Raw genomic sequence first — 20,767 nt, 5'->3', positions numbered from 1 at the left:
TCGCTAGAAAACCTGCTTTCAATTAAAAAAACCTGATTCAAATCGGTCTACCCGTTTAAGAGCTACGGTGCCACAGACAGACAGACACACACAGACACACATAGCGGTCAAACTTATAACACCCCTCTTTTTGCGTCGGGGGTTAAAAAATCCAACGAAAACACCAACTGAAACATGGATGCACAGAAAAAAAAAAACTCCAAAAACAAATCTTAATTCCCCAAAAAATAGTCAGTAATGAAGATATTGTGTGGTTTTGTTCATTTAGGGTCTCGAACAGATAACCATTGGGGAAGAAAGTCCTTGAGTGGCGACAATGAGCTGGAAGACGAAGCATTCGCAGGCCTTCCACTAGGTAGACTGGCGATATTGCGAGAGTAATGGGCAACCGGTGGATGCAAATCGAGCGTCCCCCGTTCAGGATGGTAGTAAGTATATCAAACTTACAAGAAAAACTATAATGGTCAAGTTTTCTTGAGAATTATTAGTAGTTTAAGAGTGAATAGCAGCCAAGGTATAAAATATACCTAAACTTGGAATATGCCCTACAAAATACGAAATCATTAGAAAAAAAACATATTTTGGGCGTGTCCGACACGCTCTTGGCCGGTTTCTCTTTTTCAAACCAATCGTATTTACAGAAATTCTAAGTGAATGAAAGCGTTCGAGAAAATTCGATATATACTCTCCCATGGCCCCGATAAAGAAAATTCGATAACTTCTTGACACAGAAACCCACTCTTATTGACGGAACGGAAGTTTTTTTTATTGAAAGTGTTGAATGAGACGGCGGTTTTCGAATTACAAAGAAAATAAATATCGGTCGGGCCGCAATAAATAATGATATTTCATGCCAATCACTTTTTATAAAAACACACACTAAAACGATTTGCTAACAGTAACAAAAAAAAATGTTGCTTGTAACGACTTACGTGACATACATCATCATCATCATCCCAGCCTATATACGTCCCACTGCAGGGCACAGGCCTCCCCTCAGAATGAGAGGGCTTGGGCCATAGTTCCCACGCGGGCCCAGTGCGGATTGGGAACTTCACACACACCATTGAATTGCTTCGTAGGTTTGTGCAGGTTTCCTCACGATGTTTTCCTTCACCGCAAAGCTCGTGGTAAATTTCAAATGTAACTCCGCACATGAATTTCGAAAAACTCAGAGGTGCGAGCCGGGTTTGAACCCACGACCCTCTGCTTGAGAGGCGAGGGGTCAAACCACTAGGCCACCACGGCTTACGTGACATACGTGACTACAAAACTAACGCCTACTAAGTGTACTAGCTAAAAGCTAGGATTCGTAGAAGCTAGGTGATGTTTTGCAATATAAGCATAATTTTGGTTCCCAATTAGTAAATTTTGGCTAAACGTTAAGTAGCCTCACTACCTGGTTCAGCTATCTTTTTTTTCAGTGATGTCATTGGACATAGATAAAACAGGTAACAAAAATTCTACTAAAAGTTAAATTTTAAATACAAGATTATTTTGCTGGCTATTTATTTGTTAACTGCAATGTTTTCAAGTCGATTCGACCACTGGAAGTGGGTCAAAATGAATTTACAGTACGATTACATGGAGTTAACACTTGACAGATGGGCGTGCCTTCAGTCAATTTTCAACTTTGACGTCATACAAATAAAATAGTTTTTACATAATCTGTAAACGTGAGTAGCGGTATACTAAAAATGGCTTTTTCATCACACTTGCTCGTAAACAGTGTCGTAACATGCAGGCTACCTTGGTTGCAACCCCCCAAATAAAACCCTCGACCTTAATGTCGTGTCATGAAACCCGTGGTCGCTCGCATGAGTCATTGCGCGTACTGATGGCGCTGCGCGCGCTGCTGCAGGACTACATGGACCACATGCACACGCACGTTGCGGCGCATGCCGAGGGAGGTTGAGGGCGACGCTGCCAAGAGCACAGCCTAAGGTATCGCCAATATTTGGAAGAATTATATTTTTTCTTTTACAAATATAAAATTTACTTGCAAATGTGATGAAAAACATTGTATGTCGCACGGGCGGTACTAGAATTACGAACATCGACTCATTAAAGCCCTCAGTCTTCGACTTCGGGCTTCTAATAGACTCTCGTTCGTAATTCCTTATTTACCGCCCTTAAGACACAATGTACTACATTTTTATGGCGTCAAAGTTGAAAATTGACTGAAGGCACGCCCATCTGTCAAGTGTTAACTCCAAGTAACCGTACTGTACAAGATTTGATTTGACCCAAGAACAACAACAAACATTGCAGACCTGTTTTACGAAGAAAAAAAAACTTGATTTTCTTGCCGACTGTTTCTTAACAGAGGTTTTTCCGAACCGGCGGTAGATTTTTTGAAATTCATGAGTGCTTGTTATAAATTTTATGATTTAAATTCGGGTTTTGTTCCGGGTACCTTAGTTTTAGAGAAGCTCAATATTTCGGCACAGTCGCATGCGCCATGGTCACGAGACGACCCACCGAACTGTGCCGAAATATCGAGCTTTTCTAAAACTAAGGTACGCGGAACTAAACCCGAATTTTAAAATAAAATTAGTAATGACTGCGATAGTCTAAAACATTGTGTTGCTTGTTATAGCCTAAGTTGAATAAAGATATTTTGACTTTGACTTTGAAATGTAAAAATGTTTCTTGAAATAATGATCTAAATTCTAACGGACCACAGAACATACAAAAACCGGCCAAGAGCGTGTCGGACACGCCCGAAAATAAGGTTCCGTAGCCATTACGAGCGAATGAAGTTATATTTTATACCTTAGGCTGCTATTTACTCATAAACTACTAATAATTCTCAAGCAAACGTAGCCGTTATTTTTCTTGAAAGTTTGATATACTTACTACCATTCTGAATTTTTCAAAATTATCCACCCACCGGTTTTGATTTTAGAGGGGGGGGGACGCTCGATTTTAATGAAAATTTGCACTTTAAAGTTGAATATTTCGCAAACACATCACTGAATCGAAAAATTGTGTTACCAAACCCCTAATGGTTTTAAAAGCCCTATCCAACGATACTCCACACTATAGGGTTGGATGAGAAAAAAAAATCACCCCCACTTTACGTCTATGGGAGGTACCCTAAAAAAATATTTTTTTAATGTTTTATTGCACCATTTTATCGGCATAGTTTATATATATATCCGTACAAAATTACAGCTTTCTAGCATTGATAGTCCCTGAGCAAAGCCGCGGACGGAGAGACAGACAGACATGGCGAAGCTATAAGGGTTCCGTTTTTGCCATTTTGACTCCGGAACCCTAAAAAGGAATAGGAAAGACTTTTTTATTGTAGGTATTTACTCATCAGAAACAAAACAAATAAAATAAGCAATAAATAATTTGCTAATGCGCCAATATTTTTATGAAATTCTATTTGTAATGGACACAGTGTCTAAAATTGTCGTTTTCCATTATTCAAGGACTCAAGGGGATCAAGATATTAAAATTAATTTGAACTTCCCTCGCGCATCGAAGGCTAATATTGCCTGAGGCTCGTGCTGAGTCACCAACTTCAGACTGGTAGAAAATTATTTTCATGGTTTTTGTAGTCAGTTAAATTTTTTGTTATATATTTTTTATTGATACAGCTTGAGGTGTACAGTCACCAGCATCAATATCTGCCACAGCAGAGCGTGCAAAAATATCTGACACTTCCTTCCGGCCCTAGAAATAGAGTCGTATCAGATATTTATGCACGCTTGTTGTGTCAGTTATTGGTGCTGTGACTGTACAATTCTGAAAGATATTAGCCTAGCAATTCAAAGAGAGAACGCTGCTAGCATCTTCGGAACCTTGCCTAAGGGGCGGTTTAAATCATTTGTTTTAGTTTTAATTATCTTCTTTTTATTATTTTTTTATATATAAAAATGAATCCCTATTTCCCTTGGTCACGGCATCACGCGTGAACGGATGGACCAATTTCGCTAATTCTTTTTTTGTTGTGTTTGCTATTGTCAGGAGAAGGTTCTTATAAAAGAAGATTTAGAAAATTAAAAAAAAATACACCGGTGGCGAATATTTATCTTTTTTATGTAGGTAAGTTTCATTTTAATTGCTATGTATTATTTACTTTTCAATGTAAACAAATAAATATGAAGCTTAATTATTATGGTACTCCGTATGTATGTAAACTCATTATTGGTACAGTCACCAGCATTAATATCTGCCACAGCGGAGCGTGCAAAAATATCTGACACGTCCTTCCGGCCATAGAAATAGAGTCGTATTAGATATTTATGCACGCTTGTTGTGTCATATATTGGTGCTGGTGACTGTACAACAATAGAGGAATAAGCACAATTTATTATCAATTGAGTGGTTTTCAGTAAGTCAGTGTGGTTTTTGTGCGTGTTGTAGTTGTTTTAGGTCATATCTTGCAAGTTCATTTGGATCCACTTCCAGTGGCCGGTTTAACTTGAAATTTAATATACATATGTAAATTGGATGACAAGTACAGTCAACAAAAAATCCAGTCAGCGAAAAAGCTTGTATTGTTAATATTTTTTTACAAAATCTTATTTTAAATTATATCTAGTCAACTTTGTAATTGTGTTTTAGTTGCGAAAAATCGCTCTGTTGATTAAGCAAGGCACCATGTAAACGACAGCGCCAAGTCGGAGGATTCATCACGGAGCTCGTTAGGGGTTGGGTTACTCGCGGCCCGAACGCGTGCAAATACACTAAGGCAGGACTTGGCTAATCAAGTCGTTTACACGAAGAATAAAAAGCGGGCAAGGGACTAAAAAAGGACAGATACAGAAAAATAATTCGTTTTGTAGTCAACGGTCGTCATTAAGTAGATCCTGAATTACACAAGTATGAAGTTTCTGAATATTGACAATATGAATCATTGTCGGATCAGAAACAAATCTATTGTCAAGAAGACATTAATATCTAAGGCGTATTATAAAGTTAATGATTATATCATGGACAGGGATATTTGGAAATAATTCCGATCCGCATTAGCGATCCCTTCAAATAGCGAACCCGCGGTGTTAAAAATAAAGTTGTATTTATTTGTGATATATAGATATCATTTAATAATATTGTAAATCTGTTTAAAAAATATACCTCGTTGAGTTTCTTGCCGGATTCTTGTCAACAGAGGTTTTTCCTAACCGGTGGTAGATTATTTTGACATTCATAAGTGCTTGTAATAGCGTAAATTGAATAAAGATATTTTGATAGATTACTAGTTGCGTGCGATAGAATAAGTAGTAAGTAGTATGTTTTCCAATGGTTCACCAATTTCCAATGGTGGTGGTCTCACGATAGTTTCATGTTCAAAAATGGTTCACATTAATAATATTCAGAAACTTTATACCTAGTTGAGTCCTAATGATTAGAGAAATAGAAATGCCACCTGAGCTAATAACATGACCGTGCAAATGGTAGTAAAAAAGTACTAAGTTGTGCAACATGTGCGTCAAACGTAGCATTTTACCAGAGACGTTAATATCTACCCGAGCCGTGGCGACAGTTGATAGTTAAGTCGAGAGTAAAATGGGTTTTATGAACCAGTTATACAGTCTGCGATTTACTTCCATTGCAGGAATATTAAACGGCAACGTAATTACAATCAAAGGTCATTTCTATCTCTTGTTTTACATGCATTGTATTTAAATACCTAATCTATCAGAAGGTGTGGTGTCTAGTTTCATTAATATAGAATATAAGTAGAGAACTATTATTGTCTTGATCATAGACGAAGTTTTTACTTTACACGGATGCTGCCTAATACGAGTTTAATATAATAGGTTAAAAATATATTTTTCTCAAAAATGGTATGAAATGTTGCCATTACGTCATCAAAAACGTCGTAGAAAGTAATGCATACTGGAGAGGAGACTAGCTGCTCGAACTGTCCAGGAAGTAAGTCATAATCACCGTCAAAAATCATCAATCATCATCATCCTCCCTCGCCATCAATAATAATCACATCACTATCATCATCATCCTCACCATCATCATCATCATCACATCACAATCACTGTCATTTTATTATCACCATTATCATAATTTTCATTTTTGAGAAAAGCCATATACAAGCTTTGACCAGTAATCGCCATCCTGGCCTCGTATCAAACTTCTACTCGTCCAGGATAGCTTACCGGTCTCAGCAGTAGTGTACAATTACTTTCTCAGTTGAGCCTATAAACAAGCTCGGCTTTATTTCATTCACCCAACGCAGTCGCATTAGGTGAATGAAATAATGAAATTGCTGTGTTCCGTACTTTCTTCTATTTTTAATGTCTTTCTTTATTTGTTTCGCATCGTTTAGCACATACAAATTATTCATTCTTATTTCTAAACGTTATTCTTAATTTGTAACTGGAATGAGGCAATTTGATTTCCGAACGAAGCGCCGCGACAGTGCTGCCTCCTACGGCGGTTTAATATGGCTGTTATTAACAAGCAACTTCGAATGGCGGCACGCACGTCCCTAGAAATTAATTCGTTTCTGTTCTTCTTACAATTTCTCCTGAAATCCTGAAAGCTTCATTAGCACCGCAGTGTTTATATCTGACCAGTTCAGCCAGTGACCTATGGAGTGACAGACGGGGCCCCCAGGAAACCATCAGCTCGTCGAATTTGGTGAGTTCGGATATTGTATTATTCCAGGCTCCTTCATATCATTTATTTCTTTCTTACATGCTGCACAACTTGAAGCATTCGTCCTATAATAATAATCATCAGCAACTATTCAGTTCGCATGTCGTGCTTCAATTAAATTACTTTACTATAACTATTACCGACTACGAATATTGTGAACTTATCGACAATTTGGTTCAATATACGGTAACGGTACAAAAACATCCATCAGGAGCCAGTAATTAGTGGTGAATGGTTCGATCGATGAATAGAATTTCCAATAGCTCTTCTACACGTTCTTTTTCGCCTTTAATACGAGTAAGTGTTTGTGGCATTTGCTTTGTTACGCTTTTGAAAGTAATTATATTTAGAATAAGTAGTGTACGTACATGTAATTTTATTTACAACATAATTAGTGTTCGATCCCGGGATTTTTAATATGGATGAATCCCGGGATCCCGGGATTCGCCATACTAACAATCCCGGGATGGGATTCTCTGAGCATAATTAAATAATTTCTTATCTGTGACCATTTTATTTTCAGTTGAGATGAGGTTTTATGCCAAATGAAATTTGTAAATAATTGATAGGTCTACAGGCTAGTTTGTTTAACATCATATGAGTTGTGTAAATGTGAAAATTGCATTTTCTCGGGATAAAAAGCAGCTTACGTTGCTGATAATTTAGCTATCTTAAAGGTGTTTTTTGTTTAAACAAATACATCTTTACAAACAAATACCTACTCTCTTCTATTTAACCCAATTTCCATAGGCCCCGCTAATTTAGATACGCTTCTAGAAAATGCATCAAAGCTTACTTGAAAATTGTATTATTGCAAATAGGATAATTATTCCATGTATCTGAAAAAATATATAAGTTTAGAAAAATGTTACAAAGTGGTGGTAACTGAAAGCTTACGTCTCCCAGTATTTCCATCATAATACTTTCAATAACTAACAAAAGTAATTTAAAATGAAAAATTCATTGAACCTAAGATAGCAATTTCACGACAAAGTCTAGCCTTTGTCAACTTCAGGGAAAACTAATTTACGAGAAATAAATATTTATACCTCCATTTTTCGTCTTTTTATATCGAGTTCGGAAAACTTCTGCCTTCATAACGAGATGAGAAAAAAATATTTTTGTCCTTTAGTTTGTATTTCATTTGCAAAGTGGTAATGATTTTAATAATGCGAATACTAATGACGGTGTTAGCATTCACGAGGAATGTCACATAAACTAAATCAAATAGCAAAACTCACTAACGCAATGATTAAAGCTATTTTGCGTCACTCGCAAATGTTTCAGCAAATGTGTCGTTTAACAAAAGTTCAAATATAAAAAATACTCGAACGCTTGCGAAAACCGACATGCTACTTTCACCCCCCTCGTCACATCAGTTGACGGAGTTTTTGCACCACAGATGTCGGCCTTCATTAAACACCTCGGTGAAACCATCGCTGACCGTTAGGATAAATCCCTAAGGGGCTGTTTCACCATCCATTGATTACTGTTAACTGACGGTTAAATGTGATGCCGTCTCTATTTGTTTTGTTCGAATAGATGGAGACGGCATCACATTTAACCATACATACATCAAGAATCATAATGCCTATTATACGAGCCACAAGTATGTGCATTCGAGGCACGCGACTTAAATTCCTATCCATCGGATGGACTGATCCAAAACCAGCAGTGTACCCCAGCCATTGAATAGTTTTGTTTTTTTGTCTTTAATGTTTTCTCATAAGTCTTTATGTTATACTGTTTGACAATGTTTTTGGTTTACTCATTTAGTACAATAGTTTGTAGCGCTTAAAGTTTAAGTATTCTGTAAGTAGAACGCACAGAGCTTTTTTTATGCTATCAGCGTTTTGGAAAGATCATCACAGCTAAGAACAATGCACCGCAATCATCATCATCAGTCGCAAGACGTCCACTGTTGAACCAAGGCCTCAGCAATTCCAGCTGTCTGCAACTCTCGCGATATCAGTCCATCCTAATGGGGGGATAAAGCCCCCGGGCGGGATTCAATGTTCTCTCCTCTCCTCTTTTCTTTCATTAAAATAATAATGTCAAAGTCAAAGTCAAAATATCTTTATTCAATTTAGGCTATAACAAGCACTTATGAATGTCAAAAAAATATACCACCGGTTCGGAAAAACCTCTGTTGAGAAGAATCCGGCAAGAAACTCAACGAGGTATATTTTTTTAAACAGATCTACAATATTATTAAATGATATCTATACAATAATAATAAAACAATCCTAATAACCGGTATTCTTGTGACTGATGAACTAGGTATGTCATCAATTCTTGTAACTAGTTTATTTTTGCGGAGCCACGTACAATTGTATATTTTTTCCGAGTACTGCCTTTTCGCAACGTAACGTTTGGCAACCTGTTTCATTTCGCAACATTTCATTTCGCAAACTAAAACTGTAAATATTTCAGGATTTATTTCAGGGCCATCGTGTAGAACCCTTTGGGTTAGGTTAGGTTAGTTTTATAAAAATCCTGAAATATTTACAGTTTCAGAAATATTAAACAGTTGGGAAATGAAAAGTTGCGAAATGAAACAGGTTGCCAAACGTTATTCGCCGAAACATTAGTAAACTATTTTTTTCTCATAATCCAAATTCTAATTTTTTAAATTTATAGACATTAGGTAATAATATTACTTGTCAGATGTTCACCCTAGCATAGTTTTATGTACGCTCAGAGACGGAAGGGCCAAGCTGAAAGCCAGCGCCGAGGCCTCGCGGCTCGCTGCGTGGACTCGGCTTAGGCTGAGCCGGTCCCTTTTGCCACAAGCAATAAATATGTTATTTTATTTTAGGGTTTTTAGTGGCAATATTTATTTTTTTCTTTCTAACGGTGGAAGCATTCTACACTTCCACTGAACGTAGATATAGTTTAGATATAATTAGTGTTTAGTATTGTAATGTAACTAAGGGACCCCATACATCCCTGTATTTCTTTTATTATTATTTTTTGTTTTTTTTTACTTTAATTGTATAATATAGTTTTTAAGTATTTTATTTGTAATTATATTTTTATGAAAAAATGACTTTCTGCCAAGTTTCTTGCGGCGCATTCTTCTTGGCAATGATGGTCTTTCCGAAAGCGCTGGTAGTTTAAAAAAATGACGTGTAAAAGTGCCCATTTCGGCCTATTTACTGAATAAATCATTTGAATTTGAATTTGAACTTGAATTTGAATGGGAGCCCTGCCAACGCTTCGTTTGGCGATTCGTAGTCCCCACTCTACTGCGTTTCTAACCAAATGGTTTCTCCGCTACCAACGCTTTGATAACACTCGAGAATCGCGGATCGGCTAGCGCAGCGTAAGACGTCCACCAACGAGATGGTCAGATGACCTGGTTAAAGCAGGTTCGCGGTGGATGCAGGCCGCTTCCGACCGAAGCAACTGGAGGCCTATAGGGTAGGCCTATGTCAAACATTGGACGTTTTGCGGCTGATATGGTGAATCAATGATGATGATGATTCACCTAAAGCGGTCACCGAGCTCGTTACAGACTGTACTGAGAAAATAAACATTTTTTCACACCTCTCCTTCAGAAAAGTAACTTTTCCTCCCTGACGAGAGGGAGCAAAGTACAACTTTTCTGTTCAAGGCTTTTCTAAGCGTTTTATTGTAAATGCCATTTTTTTCAAGTTGATAAAATTGTAAAGCCACGCCATTTTCTATGCTGGTTGTTCTTTAATAATATTTAGATTTTTCTTTTTCATGTTTCTTAAAGCTCGGTGTGAAAAGTTGTATGAGGTTACTCGGAGCAAAATTATTTTCATCTTGGGCGTTAACACTTGAATCCCTCATTACGCTCAGGATTCTACTTTAGAATCCCTCGCTACGCTCACGATTCTATTGTAGAATCCTTCGCTACATTCTGGATTCAATGTACGCCCTCGCCGTAAATACACCATTTTGCTCCCTTGTGTCACAAATAACTATTTTCACTTCTCATGGCCATAAACCTCGTACTCATATTCATGCAAGATTTAGACGAAATAAAATGACTTTTTCACTTCTCATGCTCGTAAAGTTCGTGTTTATGCTGTATCTAGGCGAAATAAAATGACTTTTTATGCTCTAGTCCATAAAATAAAATCTTCGTCTAAGACCAACTTAAGACCAAGGTAGTCAGGTGTCAGCTACAAATGAAAAGTATTTACATATTATTTAATAATTTTTTTATAAGAACTATTTTCGATAGGAGACCGAGAAGGCAGACGAGAAGGAGATGGCGGGACGATCTGGACACGTACGCAAAGGACTGGCTGACATTGCGTCAGAAACGAGAGTTGTGGAGGTCAAGAGGGGAGGCTTTTGCCCAGCAGTGGGACACTATACAGGCTACTTAAAAAAAAAAAAAAAGAACTATTTTATATAAAACTAAAAATCAATCAAACCAATCATAATAAATCAATAAAATGAAAAAAAAATATATTATTATAATAATGCATAAAAAAATAAATATAAGGTACATAGAAAGTGAATTATTGTTTCCACTGTTGCTATTTCATTTCCTCGCAATCTACCTAAGTGAAAAGCAGAGTGTAAAACTCGAGCATTAAACCCATTTTCCCCTCGAACTGTCTATCCTCCCTCGCCGTACCTTCTCGGCCGTCTATATGAGCGACTTGGGTAAAATGGCTCGTTTTATGCTCTTGTTGTATAATCTAATATTTCACTTCCCATGGTCGTAAACCTCGTATGCAGGATGTAGACGAAATAAAATTACTATTTATGCTCATACCAAAACAATAATGCTTTAATTTTTTTTAGTTTTATAATCCCATATTTATTTATTCTACCTAGGAGTCTATCCCCAACAGCAGACGTCCTACAGCTGGTATGATGGTGAAGAAACTAGTATAAAAACATACCTCCTGTATCCTCCTATGCACCGTCAGCTTGTGCCACTGATGGTCATCGAACCGCGTCTTCGCCGGCTTGATATGCATCTCCTGCTTGCCGTTACCAAGACCCATGGTGAGAGAGACGCCGCCGTCACGGACAGCCAAGTTGAGGTAGTCAGCTTCATGACCTAAGGCAACACAATCGTTGAACATGAAACTACCGTAAGACACACTCATCTATACTACTAAGATTGGTTTTTGGAGTCTTTTTGTATTTTTTATTTCAACTCCAAATTTTGTTACTTTTACGGGCATCCCATAAAATACATATCGAAAATACAAACTAATAAAAACCACAATAATATAACTAATAATAAATAATTAATAGCGACATCTCTTGTCCGGGTGAGAAAGGTTGAAAGTTTCTCGATGAGGGCTAAAATATAGACGTCGCTAGTGTCGCTGCTTAAGAGACTAAATATGAAACAAACAAGCTGAGATATGTGGTGCATAGGAGATATTTGTGTCTGTACTCTTGTTCAGTGGTGGTGTAGGGGTATGGCACGCAGCACGGAATGCTGAGGACCTGGGTTCGATTCCCAGCGCTGGTCTCTTTTTCTGGTTTTTCTGTGCATCCATGTATCAGTTTGTATTTTCGATATCTATACTACTAATATAAAGAGGTACAGTCACCAGCATTAATATCTGCCACAGCGGAGCGTGCAAAAATATCTGACACGTCCTTCCGGCCCTAGAAATAGAGTTGTATCAGATATTTATGCACGCTTGTTGTGTCAGATATTGGTGCTGCTGACTGTAGGTACCTGAAATTTGTGAGTTTGCGTGGTTGTAGAGGGAACTACTGAACTGATTTTGATGAAATTCGGTACACAGATAGTATGAGTCCCGGAAAGAACATTGGATAGTTTTTATCCCGGAAAATGCATAGTTCCGCGGGATAGCGATATATGAAGTCCACGTGAACGGAGTCTCGGGCAACAGCTAGTAGTGCATTTCTTTTATTGGTTTTTATGGACCCCAATCACCCAGGGTCTCAAAACCGACAGCAACGAAATTGTACAGAGGATGTTACAAAAAGGTCTGGGCTCAGGATTTGAAAACCAGCACTGGTCTTCCGTTATTAAACAAAGAATTATCTTATCTACTCCTTGTGATCCTTTAGTAACACGAACATCTTTGTTTCTACTGATTTGAGAGCTGAATAGGTATTTCTGGAACAAGTAAGGTACTAAGAACAAGCCTTTTCAATAGGCACGTTAGTAACGATGTGAATTTGGCACAAATTCGCGAAACTGATTAATGGTGGCTCTAGACAAACAATCTTTGCACAAAAGACTTCAGAAATGAGTTTACTATTATAAAGAATACCTACTAGTTTTTTCGCCCCAACCTTGAACATGTGAGCATGTTTAGCAGTTGATTTTAAAAGCGAAAAAATCAAAGTTAGACTCAAAATAATCTTTATTTAATATAGGATTGTCGCCAGTATTATTTCAAACTAGCTTTTGCCCGCGGCTTCGACCGCGTGGAATTAGATTATTGCGCGCTGTTCCCTCGGGAACTGTGCATTTTCCGGGATAAAAAGTAGCATATGTCAATCTCTGGCTCATAAACTATATCTATGCCAAAAATCACGTCAATCCATCGCTCCGTTTCGACTTACGGACAAACATACAAACACACACACATTTTACATTTATAATATTAGTATGGATATTCAGCTATGTTTAAAGTACACATAACAAACCAGCTTTGCTAGGTCAATTGGTGTCAAGTGTCTCATGATATATAATTATATATTTTCAGTTCACCATTTTACAACATAATTATTATGTATTAATTTATAAAATTTATAAGTACCATCACTCATCAGTCAAATAAGTGATCTATCAATTTTAAACACGATTCTATCAAATTAATATATCGCTAAAGTCGAACTTTCAAGTTGACAGGCACGTTTTTTGGCATATTGTTTTATGACATGCAAACTTCATGCAAACGATTATAAACTTTAGGGTACATATTTGGCTGAAGGTACCTACCAGTTATTATTTACGTGCCACGAGTAGCTAGGTCAGCTAGGACTAACTCCACAAAGCATAACTGCACGACAAATAGAGTTTGCATGCAAATATCAGCCGAGGGAGTCATAAACGTAATTAAAATTAAACATTCGTTGTTATTAAGGAAGCTTTGATTGTGTATAATGACCATTGCGGGGCAAGGAAATAAAAAATATAGGCAAGTTAAGTTTTTCGAAGTAAGAAGGGGTATTCCATTTTTTGTAAATTTTTCTTTCCATGTCATCATCAAGGAAAGTTAAAGTATTAAAAGAAAATTAAATAATAAAGTAAATTGTAAATTGTACATAATATTATGTTTTGTTATCATATAAGGATAGGAAAATACAATTATTAAAAAATTTCTTTGACTGACCTTCAAAATAGAGTCCAAAAGTATATTACAATTAGGGGCATGTTTCATTGATGAATTTAATGTGATAGTTCTATAATGCCATCTCTGTTTGTTTTGTCCGAATAAATAATGACGGCATCACATTTATCTGCCACATAAAGTTTATAAAAGAGTGATGAAACAACCCCTAAACTTTAACCGCCAGGTTTAGAAACATGAGTCACGAGTTCCTTTAATGCAATTTTAATGACGACCGCGATGTAAGTTTTGGGAATTCCCACAAGATTTTTTTTAGGATCCCTGATTTTCAATTATTTTTTTAGTTCTTAAGACATAAAGGAATCCTTAAAATCACTTACCAGTGTAAAACAGCAGACCATTAGGCTGACGCGTCTTGAAGTACAGCGATATCGCGTCCTGGGTGCTGACTATGGGCTCCCCCCCAGTCTGAGTGAGGTCGTAGGAGAGGAACTCGGCGCCGCGAAACGTCGCCTCCGAGGGGGCTTTGTCTGAAACAAAAGGACTTTTTAAAGGACCTGCGTTGAAACATTGCGCTTTGAGCACGTTAACTGGAAAGCAGACGGTGTTTTGAAGTTTCCAAACTTTTTTGTAACTTCCATTGTAAAACCCGATGTGCCATCAGCCAAATGTGGTCTACCACCGTAGAGTCGATAATCTTTTGTATGTCATAAGAGGATAACGCCAAAACCGTGTCTGTCAACTTGAAAGTTCGATTTTAGCGACATATTCATTTGATAGGAACTCGTTTAAAATTAATAGATGACTTATTTGACTGGCCGTACTTAGAACTGCAAGAAAAGTCGTGCAAATTGCAGTACGTTGTGTACATTGCGTGGTTTCAAAGATAACTAAATTGAAGCGGTCAATCGAGCCCCGTAATGTAACAAACTATTTGCGCAGGTTTTAATGGACTTTAGTTTAAACTACTATGCAGAACCGCGACTCCGTCCGCGCAGAATTCGTTAATCACTATCCCGCGGGAACTATGCAATTTTCCGGGATAAAAGCTATCCTACCTCCTTCTACGGGATTCAAACTATCTGTATCCCAAATCTAAATAGAAGTGGTTGTTATGTATATGCATATTTAATGTCAATTCTAATTTTAAGAATCCGTTTAATTGGAAACTGTTATTAGATTATTTCTATTACATAAACATAAATAGATTTGTTACAAATTCATTCAAATTGGTTTAGCAGTTTAAACAAAATTGTTTGTGAATAAAACTTTCGCATTTATAAAAAAATATGTGTGAAATTAAAGAAATATTTAAACCCCTGTTTCACCATCCATTGATTAAATTTATCTGACGGATAAATGTGGTGCCGTCTCTGTTTGTTTTGTTCGAATATACGGAGACAGCATCACATTTATTCGTCAAATAAAATTAAGCAATGGGTGGTGAAACAGCCCCTTAATCTTGCAAATTTAATTTCACCCACTTTGAGTGATTAAATCAGTAAGTCAATACGACGATTGGAAGTGGTCAGTAGTAGATAATCAGATCAAAATGAGAAAGCTTCGAAACATGCGGATTGGAACTCCACCACCATTGAATTGCTTTGCAATTTATCTTTCACCGTAAATATCGTAACAAAATTTTCATCACACTTGCTCGTAAACAGTGTCGTAACATGCAGGCTACCTTGGTTGCAACCCCCCAAATAAAACCCTCGACCTTAATGTGCTTGTCATGAAACCCGTGGTCGGTAAATGAGTCATTGCCCGTACTAATTTTCTTGCCATGAAGCCCAAGGTCGGTAAATGAGTATGATACTGCATGGCGTGCTGGGCGTGCTGGCGTGCAGGAGCGCGGCTGTGCGCACGTCGGGCACATGCTGCGTGGGGTGGGGCGGCACGGAGGCTGGCGCTGCCAAGAGCGTAGTCAGCGGTATCGGCAATTTTTGAAAAAATATTAGTTTTTCTTTTACAAATATACAATTTTACTCGCAAATGTGATGAAAAACATTGTATGTCGCACGGGCGGTACTAGAATTACGAACATCGACTCATTAAAGCCCTCAGTCTTCGACTTCGGGCTTCTAATAGACTCTCGTTCGTAATTCCTTGTTTACCACCCTTAAAACACAATGTACTATTAAATGTTTAGTACATCGCGCAAGTTGCATTACACTGCGGCGCCCGATTGACCACAAAAAACTCGTTGGCTTTACGGCCTCGCAATGTAATGCAACTTCTACGATGTTTCTTGAAAGTCTAAGTAAACTCGGCTTTAGAGATGCCAACCCGGCAGCCTTATTGTCTAACACACTTAGGGCTATATTTCACCGGGACACCATGGCGGCGCAACCAGTGGCCGCCGCCAACAAAATGTATGTAATTTGTGAATATCTTGCAATACCTGAAATTAATTGCGGCAGATATTCGTTACGGGGCAATGAATGACTGTGTTTTGAGACAGTTTTGTCGTTCGGAAACCTTTGTCCTCCCTTTTTTCCGAACAAAACGGACTACGCAACACTGTGGCATGCTCGATATTTTTATGGTACGGTTTTAAAGTAAATATGATTTAAATGTAAATTTTGTTTTCACGCCCGTAATAACTAACCACTACACATTTGAGCGCGAAAACGGTAGCCCTCATTGCAAGCAAGACTGTAAGTAACGTCGAAAAACCACACGATACTAACGCCATCTAGCGATTGTTCGGCTGTCTTTTCGCCCTACGTATTAGGACTTTAATACTAACCACTGCATCACACATTGTTAATTATCTCCAACGCTATACACACAGCCTCCCTTGTTTGTGTGCGCAGGACAAACGCAACTTGAGTTATTAAAAAAGTTTCTCTCAAAGCGAGTTGGCAACCCAGCCAAATGAATTTTAATAGGCAGAATCTACATACCTATTGGGTGTTCTAACATAAACAAAAATTCAAAGTCAAAGTCAAAGTATTTTATTTTTTATTAAAGCGATGATTCATTTCATTAGGATAACTTTAGCCGTTTCTGAAAAATATATTAGTGTTTAAAGATCACAAGGTACTAATTCTAAAACCTGACTATTAAACTTACGGTCCTGGGTTCACATTTTGCTTCAAAGAGTAGCAGATCTGAGTATTTGAAATCTCCTTTTGACATGGAAAATTAAATGTAAATTTTACTTTACCTTTTTGTTCAGTTTTTCCCCTTCAATTATTGTTTTTATTATTTTTAAATATATTTTTTGCTGACATTTTATTGTATTTTGACTACTATTACCAGAGCCCGGAATTTAGACGGCATTTTGATCTGTCATAGTGACTTCTCATTTATCGACTTCCGATATTCAATATCGATAAATCGATACACAACACAACATGTTAAAAAAGATTAAAGTTAGAGGTCAACAATAGACGATTTTATCGTTAAAGAGCGATCTCTCCCAATTAACTTTTGAGCAGTGAAATAGACATATATGTGCATTACGCAATGAAGACAATGAATAGTCAACAATTTCTAATAAATTTCATATTCAGTCTGTTGTAGTGCTAAAAAGTGTTCTATTAGTGTCTTTATTTATAATATCTTTTAAGATATTACGATTATTCATCATCCCAGCCTATATACGTCCCACTGCAGGGCACAGGCCTCCCCTCAGAATGAGAGGGCTTGGGAAGTAGTTCCCACGCGGGCCCAGTGCGGATTGGGAGCTTCACACACGCCATTGAATTGCTTCGCAGGTTTGTGCAGGTTTCCTCACGATGTTTTCCTTCACCGTAAAGCTCGTGGTAAATTTCAAATGTAATTCCGCACATGAATTTCGAAAACTCAGACGTGCGAGCCGGGGTTTGAACCCACGATCCTCTGCTTGAGAGGCCATAGGTCAAACCACTCGGCCACCACGGCTTCGATTATTATTATACAATAGTGTCATTATCGATATCCGTAATTAGGTAGAGTCGATAAGTGAGAAGTCACTATGACAGATCAAAAATGCCAAGAAAATCCCGGGCTCTGATTATTACAGTATTTTTATAACCTAAGTACATTTGTTGATCCATTTGTGATTTTTTTATAATTACCTGACACGTATTAAATATAACGTTTTAAACTTTCGTGATTCTCACTCATAGTCAAAATACCACAAACGGGACTTATCACGCTATTTATACACGAGTAATATTTACCTCGACGTTTCGGCAACGTTACAGTTGCCGTGGTCACGAGTAGACTGAAGTGTGGGGTGTCAAGTCTGCCTAGCAGCTGCTCGACGAGCTATAAGATTGTATGGATGCATTCAGTGCTTCGCTGACGAAGCGACCGACCTGTGAACTGTACACACGCGTCGCAGTTCGCCGTCAGCGTAGCACTAAATGAATTTTCGCAACAGACGGTCAGCGCTGACGGTCAGGACGTACGGTCGGGACGTACCGTCGGTCGAGCACTGTTTCCAGCCTTAGAACGTACATCAACGAGATGGAAGGACGGACGGCAGCGTGTTAACGGGCTTACAGGCTGCTTCCAACCGAAACAACTGGAGGTCTATGGGGGAGGCCTATGTCAAACTGTGGACGTCCTACGGCTGAGATGATGATGATGATGATACTCGTATTATATTTATTGATTTGAGCGACACCTTCACGCGTCTGCTGGGCACAGCATAAGTCACAGCAAGTATTGTAACAATTAGCAAGGACATAATAATGATCATTTACATTATTTTGGTATCATAAGTTATAGATACGGTTTTTTTTTTACTATTTTCTATAAAAAGACTTGCCAAGATTGTCTACCTTTTTTGTAATGCAAAAAAAAACGAAATATAGAAGGGTGAGGCTCTGGAGCGTTTCAACCGATGTTACGTGTGTTACTAATACCTGGATGTCCGTCAACTATAGGTAGAGTCATGCACGATGACGCGTGCCGTAGTTCTTATTACAATGTCGTTAAAGTCTAATTTTGATAAAATCATGCCTCTTCGTGGATGGCACTAGGTATAACAATCTCAATCATTACCACCAGGTAACGTACGTGGTGAGGAGTGTGGCCGGTTCATGGTAATATCCTAAGATTTTCGTAACACACGGGAAAACGCGGTTGCAACGCTTTAGAGTCCCAGCCAGAGTTATAAATCAAGTAACCCCGTTACCACGAAACCAACCTGCCAACGTTAAAGTAAACTAGCGCTTAATAAACCGCCGGCGAAGTCTGCGAAATTGCCTGTAATATTAAAAACGGTCCAAACTCTAGCGGAAGTTTGCCTATTAATCATTTCCCAGGTGTTGAGATTAAAACTGCATCTGGTTCTGGTGCATTCGATAGATTTTGAGCGATATAAATTGAAAGTTTATGAACTAGCTTGCTACCGACTCTTTAAACTTTTAAACTTTCGTGATTCTCACTCATAGTCAAAATACTATATACGGGACTTATCACGCTATTTTTACACAAGTAATATTTACCTCGACGTTTCGGCAAAGTTACAGTTGCCGTGGTCACGAGTAGACTAAAGGGTGGGGTGTCAAGTCTGCCTAGCAGCGCGAGTTCTTCGAACTACCCGCACTTGATCACTAATAGTACCGGCACTCGTATCACGAACTACCCGCACTTGGTCACTTTTATTAGTCACCCTATCACACCGACACACAACACTAACAACGTCCGATCGTCCCTCCGAACATCATCCCGACGCTGACACTTATTAATAACAGGAATCCACGAAGATGAAAGCTTATATCCATCGTCCCGGTTGAAATTCTCATGCTTTTTTATTTCAACTTCTTGAGTAAAAATGACGTTCCGTGGACAGAATTTTGGGATTGTGAAGCTCAATCCAGTGGTTTGGCCCTGACTCCAACAAAATCATTCACATGCTACCATTCATTTCTTTTGGCAAATATGGTTGCTATTATACAAATGTTGAAGCCGTGGTGGCAGAGTGCTTTGACCTATGGCCTCTCAAGCAGAGGATCGTAGGTTCAAACCCCGGCTCGCACCTCTGAGTTTTTCGAAATTCATGTGCGGAATTACATTTGAAATTTACCACGAGCTTTACGGTGAAGGAAAACATCGTGAGGAAACCTATACAAACCTGCGAAGCAATTCAATGGTGTGTGTGAAGTTCCCAATCCGCACTGGGCCCGCGTGGGAACTACTGCCAAGCCCTCTCATTCTGAGGGGAGGCCTGTGCCCTGCAGTGGGACGTATATAGGCTGGGATGATGATGATGATGATTATACAAATACTAGCTTTTGCCCGCGGCTCGCGACGTCGAAGTTCCCAAGACGATTCCATAGAGCTTATGGGAACGGAAGCAATACCATGCCCTCGGTACCGATCTACTTTCAGAGCGTAACATGAGTGCGTGTGAGCTAACTTTGGGGCGGCAGACGTGAGCTTGCCTTAGGAATCTAAAAGCTTAATGGTTACTTGACCTGAATGTATATTTCAGAATTATATTTAATTTTCATCGTATTTCATCCCAGTCTATATACGTCCCACTCTGGGCACAGGCCTCCTCTTAGAACAAGAGGGCTTGGGCTATAGTCCCACGCGGACCCAGTGCGGATTGGGAACTTCACACACACGTTGAACTGCTTCGCAGGTTTGTTGTCAGGTTTCCTCAACACGATGTTTTCCTTCACCGTAAAGCTCGTGGTAAATTTCATGTAATTCCGCACATGAATTTCAAAACTCAGAGGTTGCGAGCGGGGGTTTGAATCCACGATCCTCTGCTTGAGAGGCCATAGGTCAAACCACTCGGCCACGACGTCTCCTATAAGTCATAACAAGCTCAAGAAAGCCTTCAACTTAAAATAGGTGCACCCAATATCGTCATTGCTTTCGACGACGACGTCGCAGTTTGCGGTATA

At 38.5% G+C, this 20,767-nt stretch overlaps 1 protein-coding gene across 4 annotated transcripts in view; it reads right to left on the bottom strand.

Moving 5' to 3' along the window:
• LOC141432871 (neurexin 1-like) overlaps nt 1-20,767 on the bottom strand; it is a 261,481-nt gene that overhangs the window by 49,420 nt on the left and 191,294 nt on the right. For all 4 annotated transcript variants that reach the window (XM_074094675.1, XM_074094676.1, XM_074094677.1 and 1 more), the window contains exons 6-7: nt 14,291-14,440; nt 11,523-11,683 (exon numbers count right to left, since the gene is read on the bottom strand). In XM_074094675.1, the coding sequence (XP_073950776.1) occupies nt 11,523-11,683; nt 14,291-14,440 (311 nt within the window). The remainder of the gene's footprint in view (nt 1-11,522; nt 11,684-14,290; nt 14,441-20,767) is intronic.

This window comes from Choristoneura fumiferana, chromosome 11, assembly GCF_025370935.1.
Source record: "Choristoneura fumiferana chromosome 11, NRCan_CFum_1, whole genome shotgun sequence".
Classification (NCBI taxonomy): domain Eukaryota; kingdom Metazoa; phylum Arthropoda; class Insecta; order Lepidoptera; family Tortricidae; genus Choristoneura; species Choristoneura fumiferana.
The sequence above is the reverse complement of the archived record's forward strand: the minus strand, read 5'-3'. Positions and strand labels throughout refer to the sequence as shown.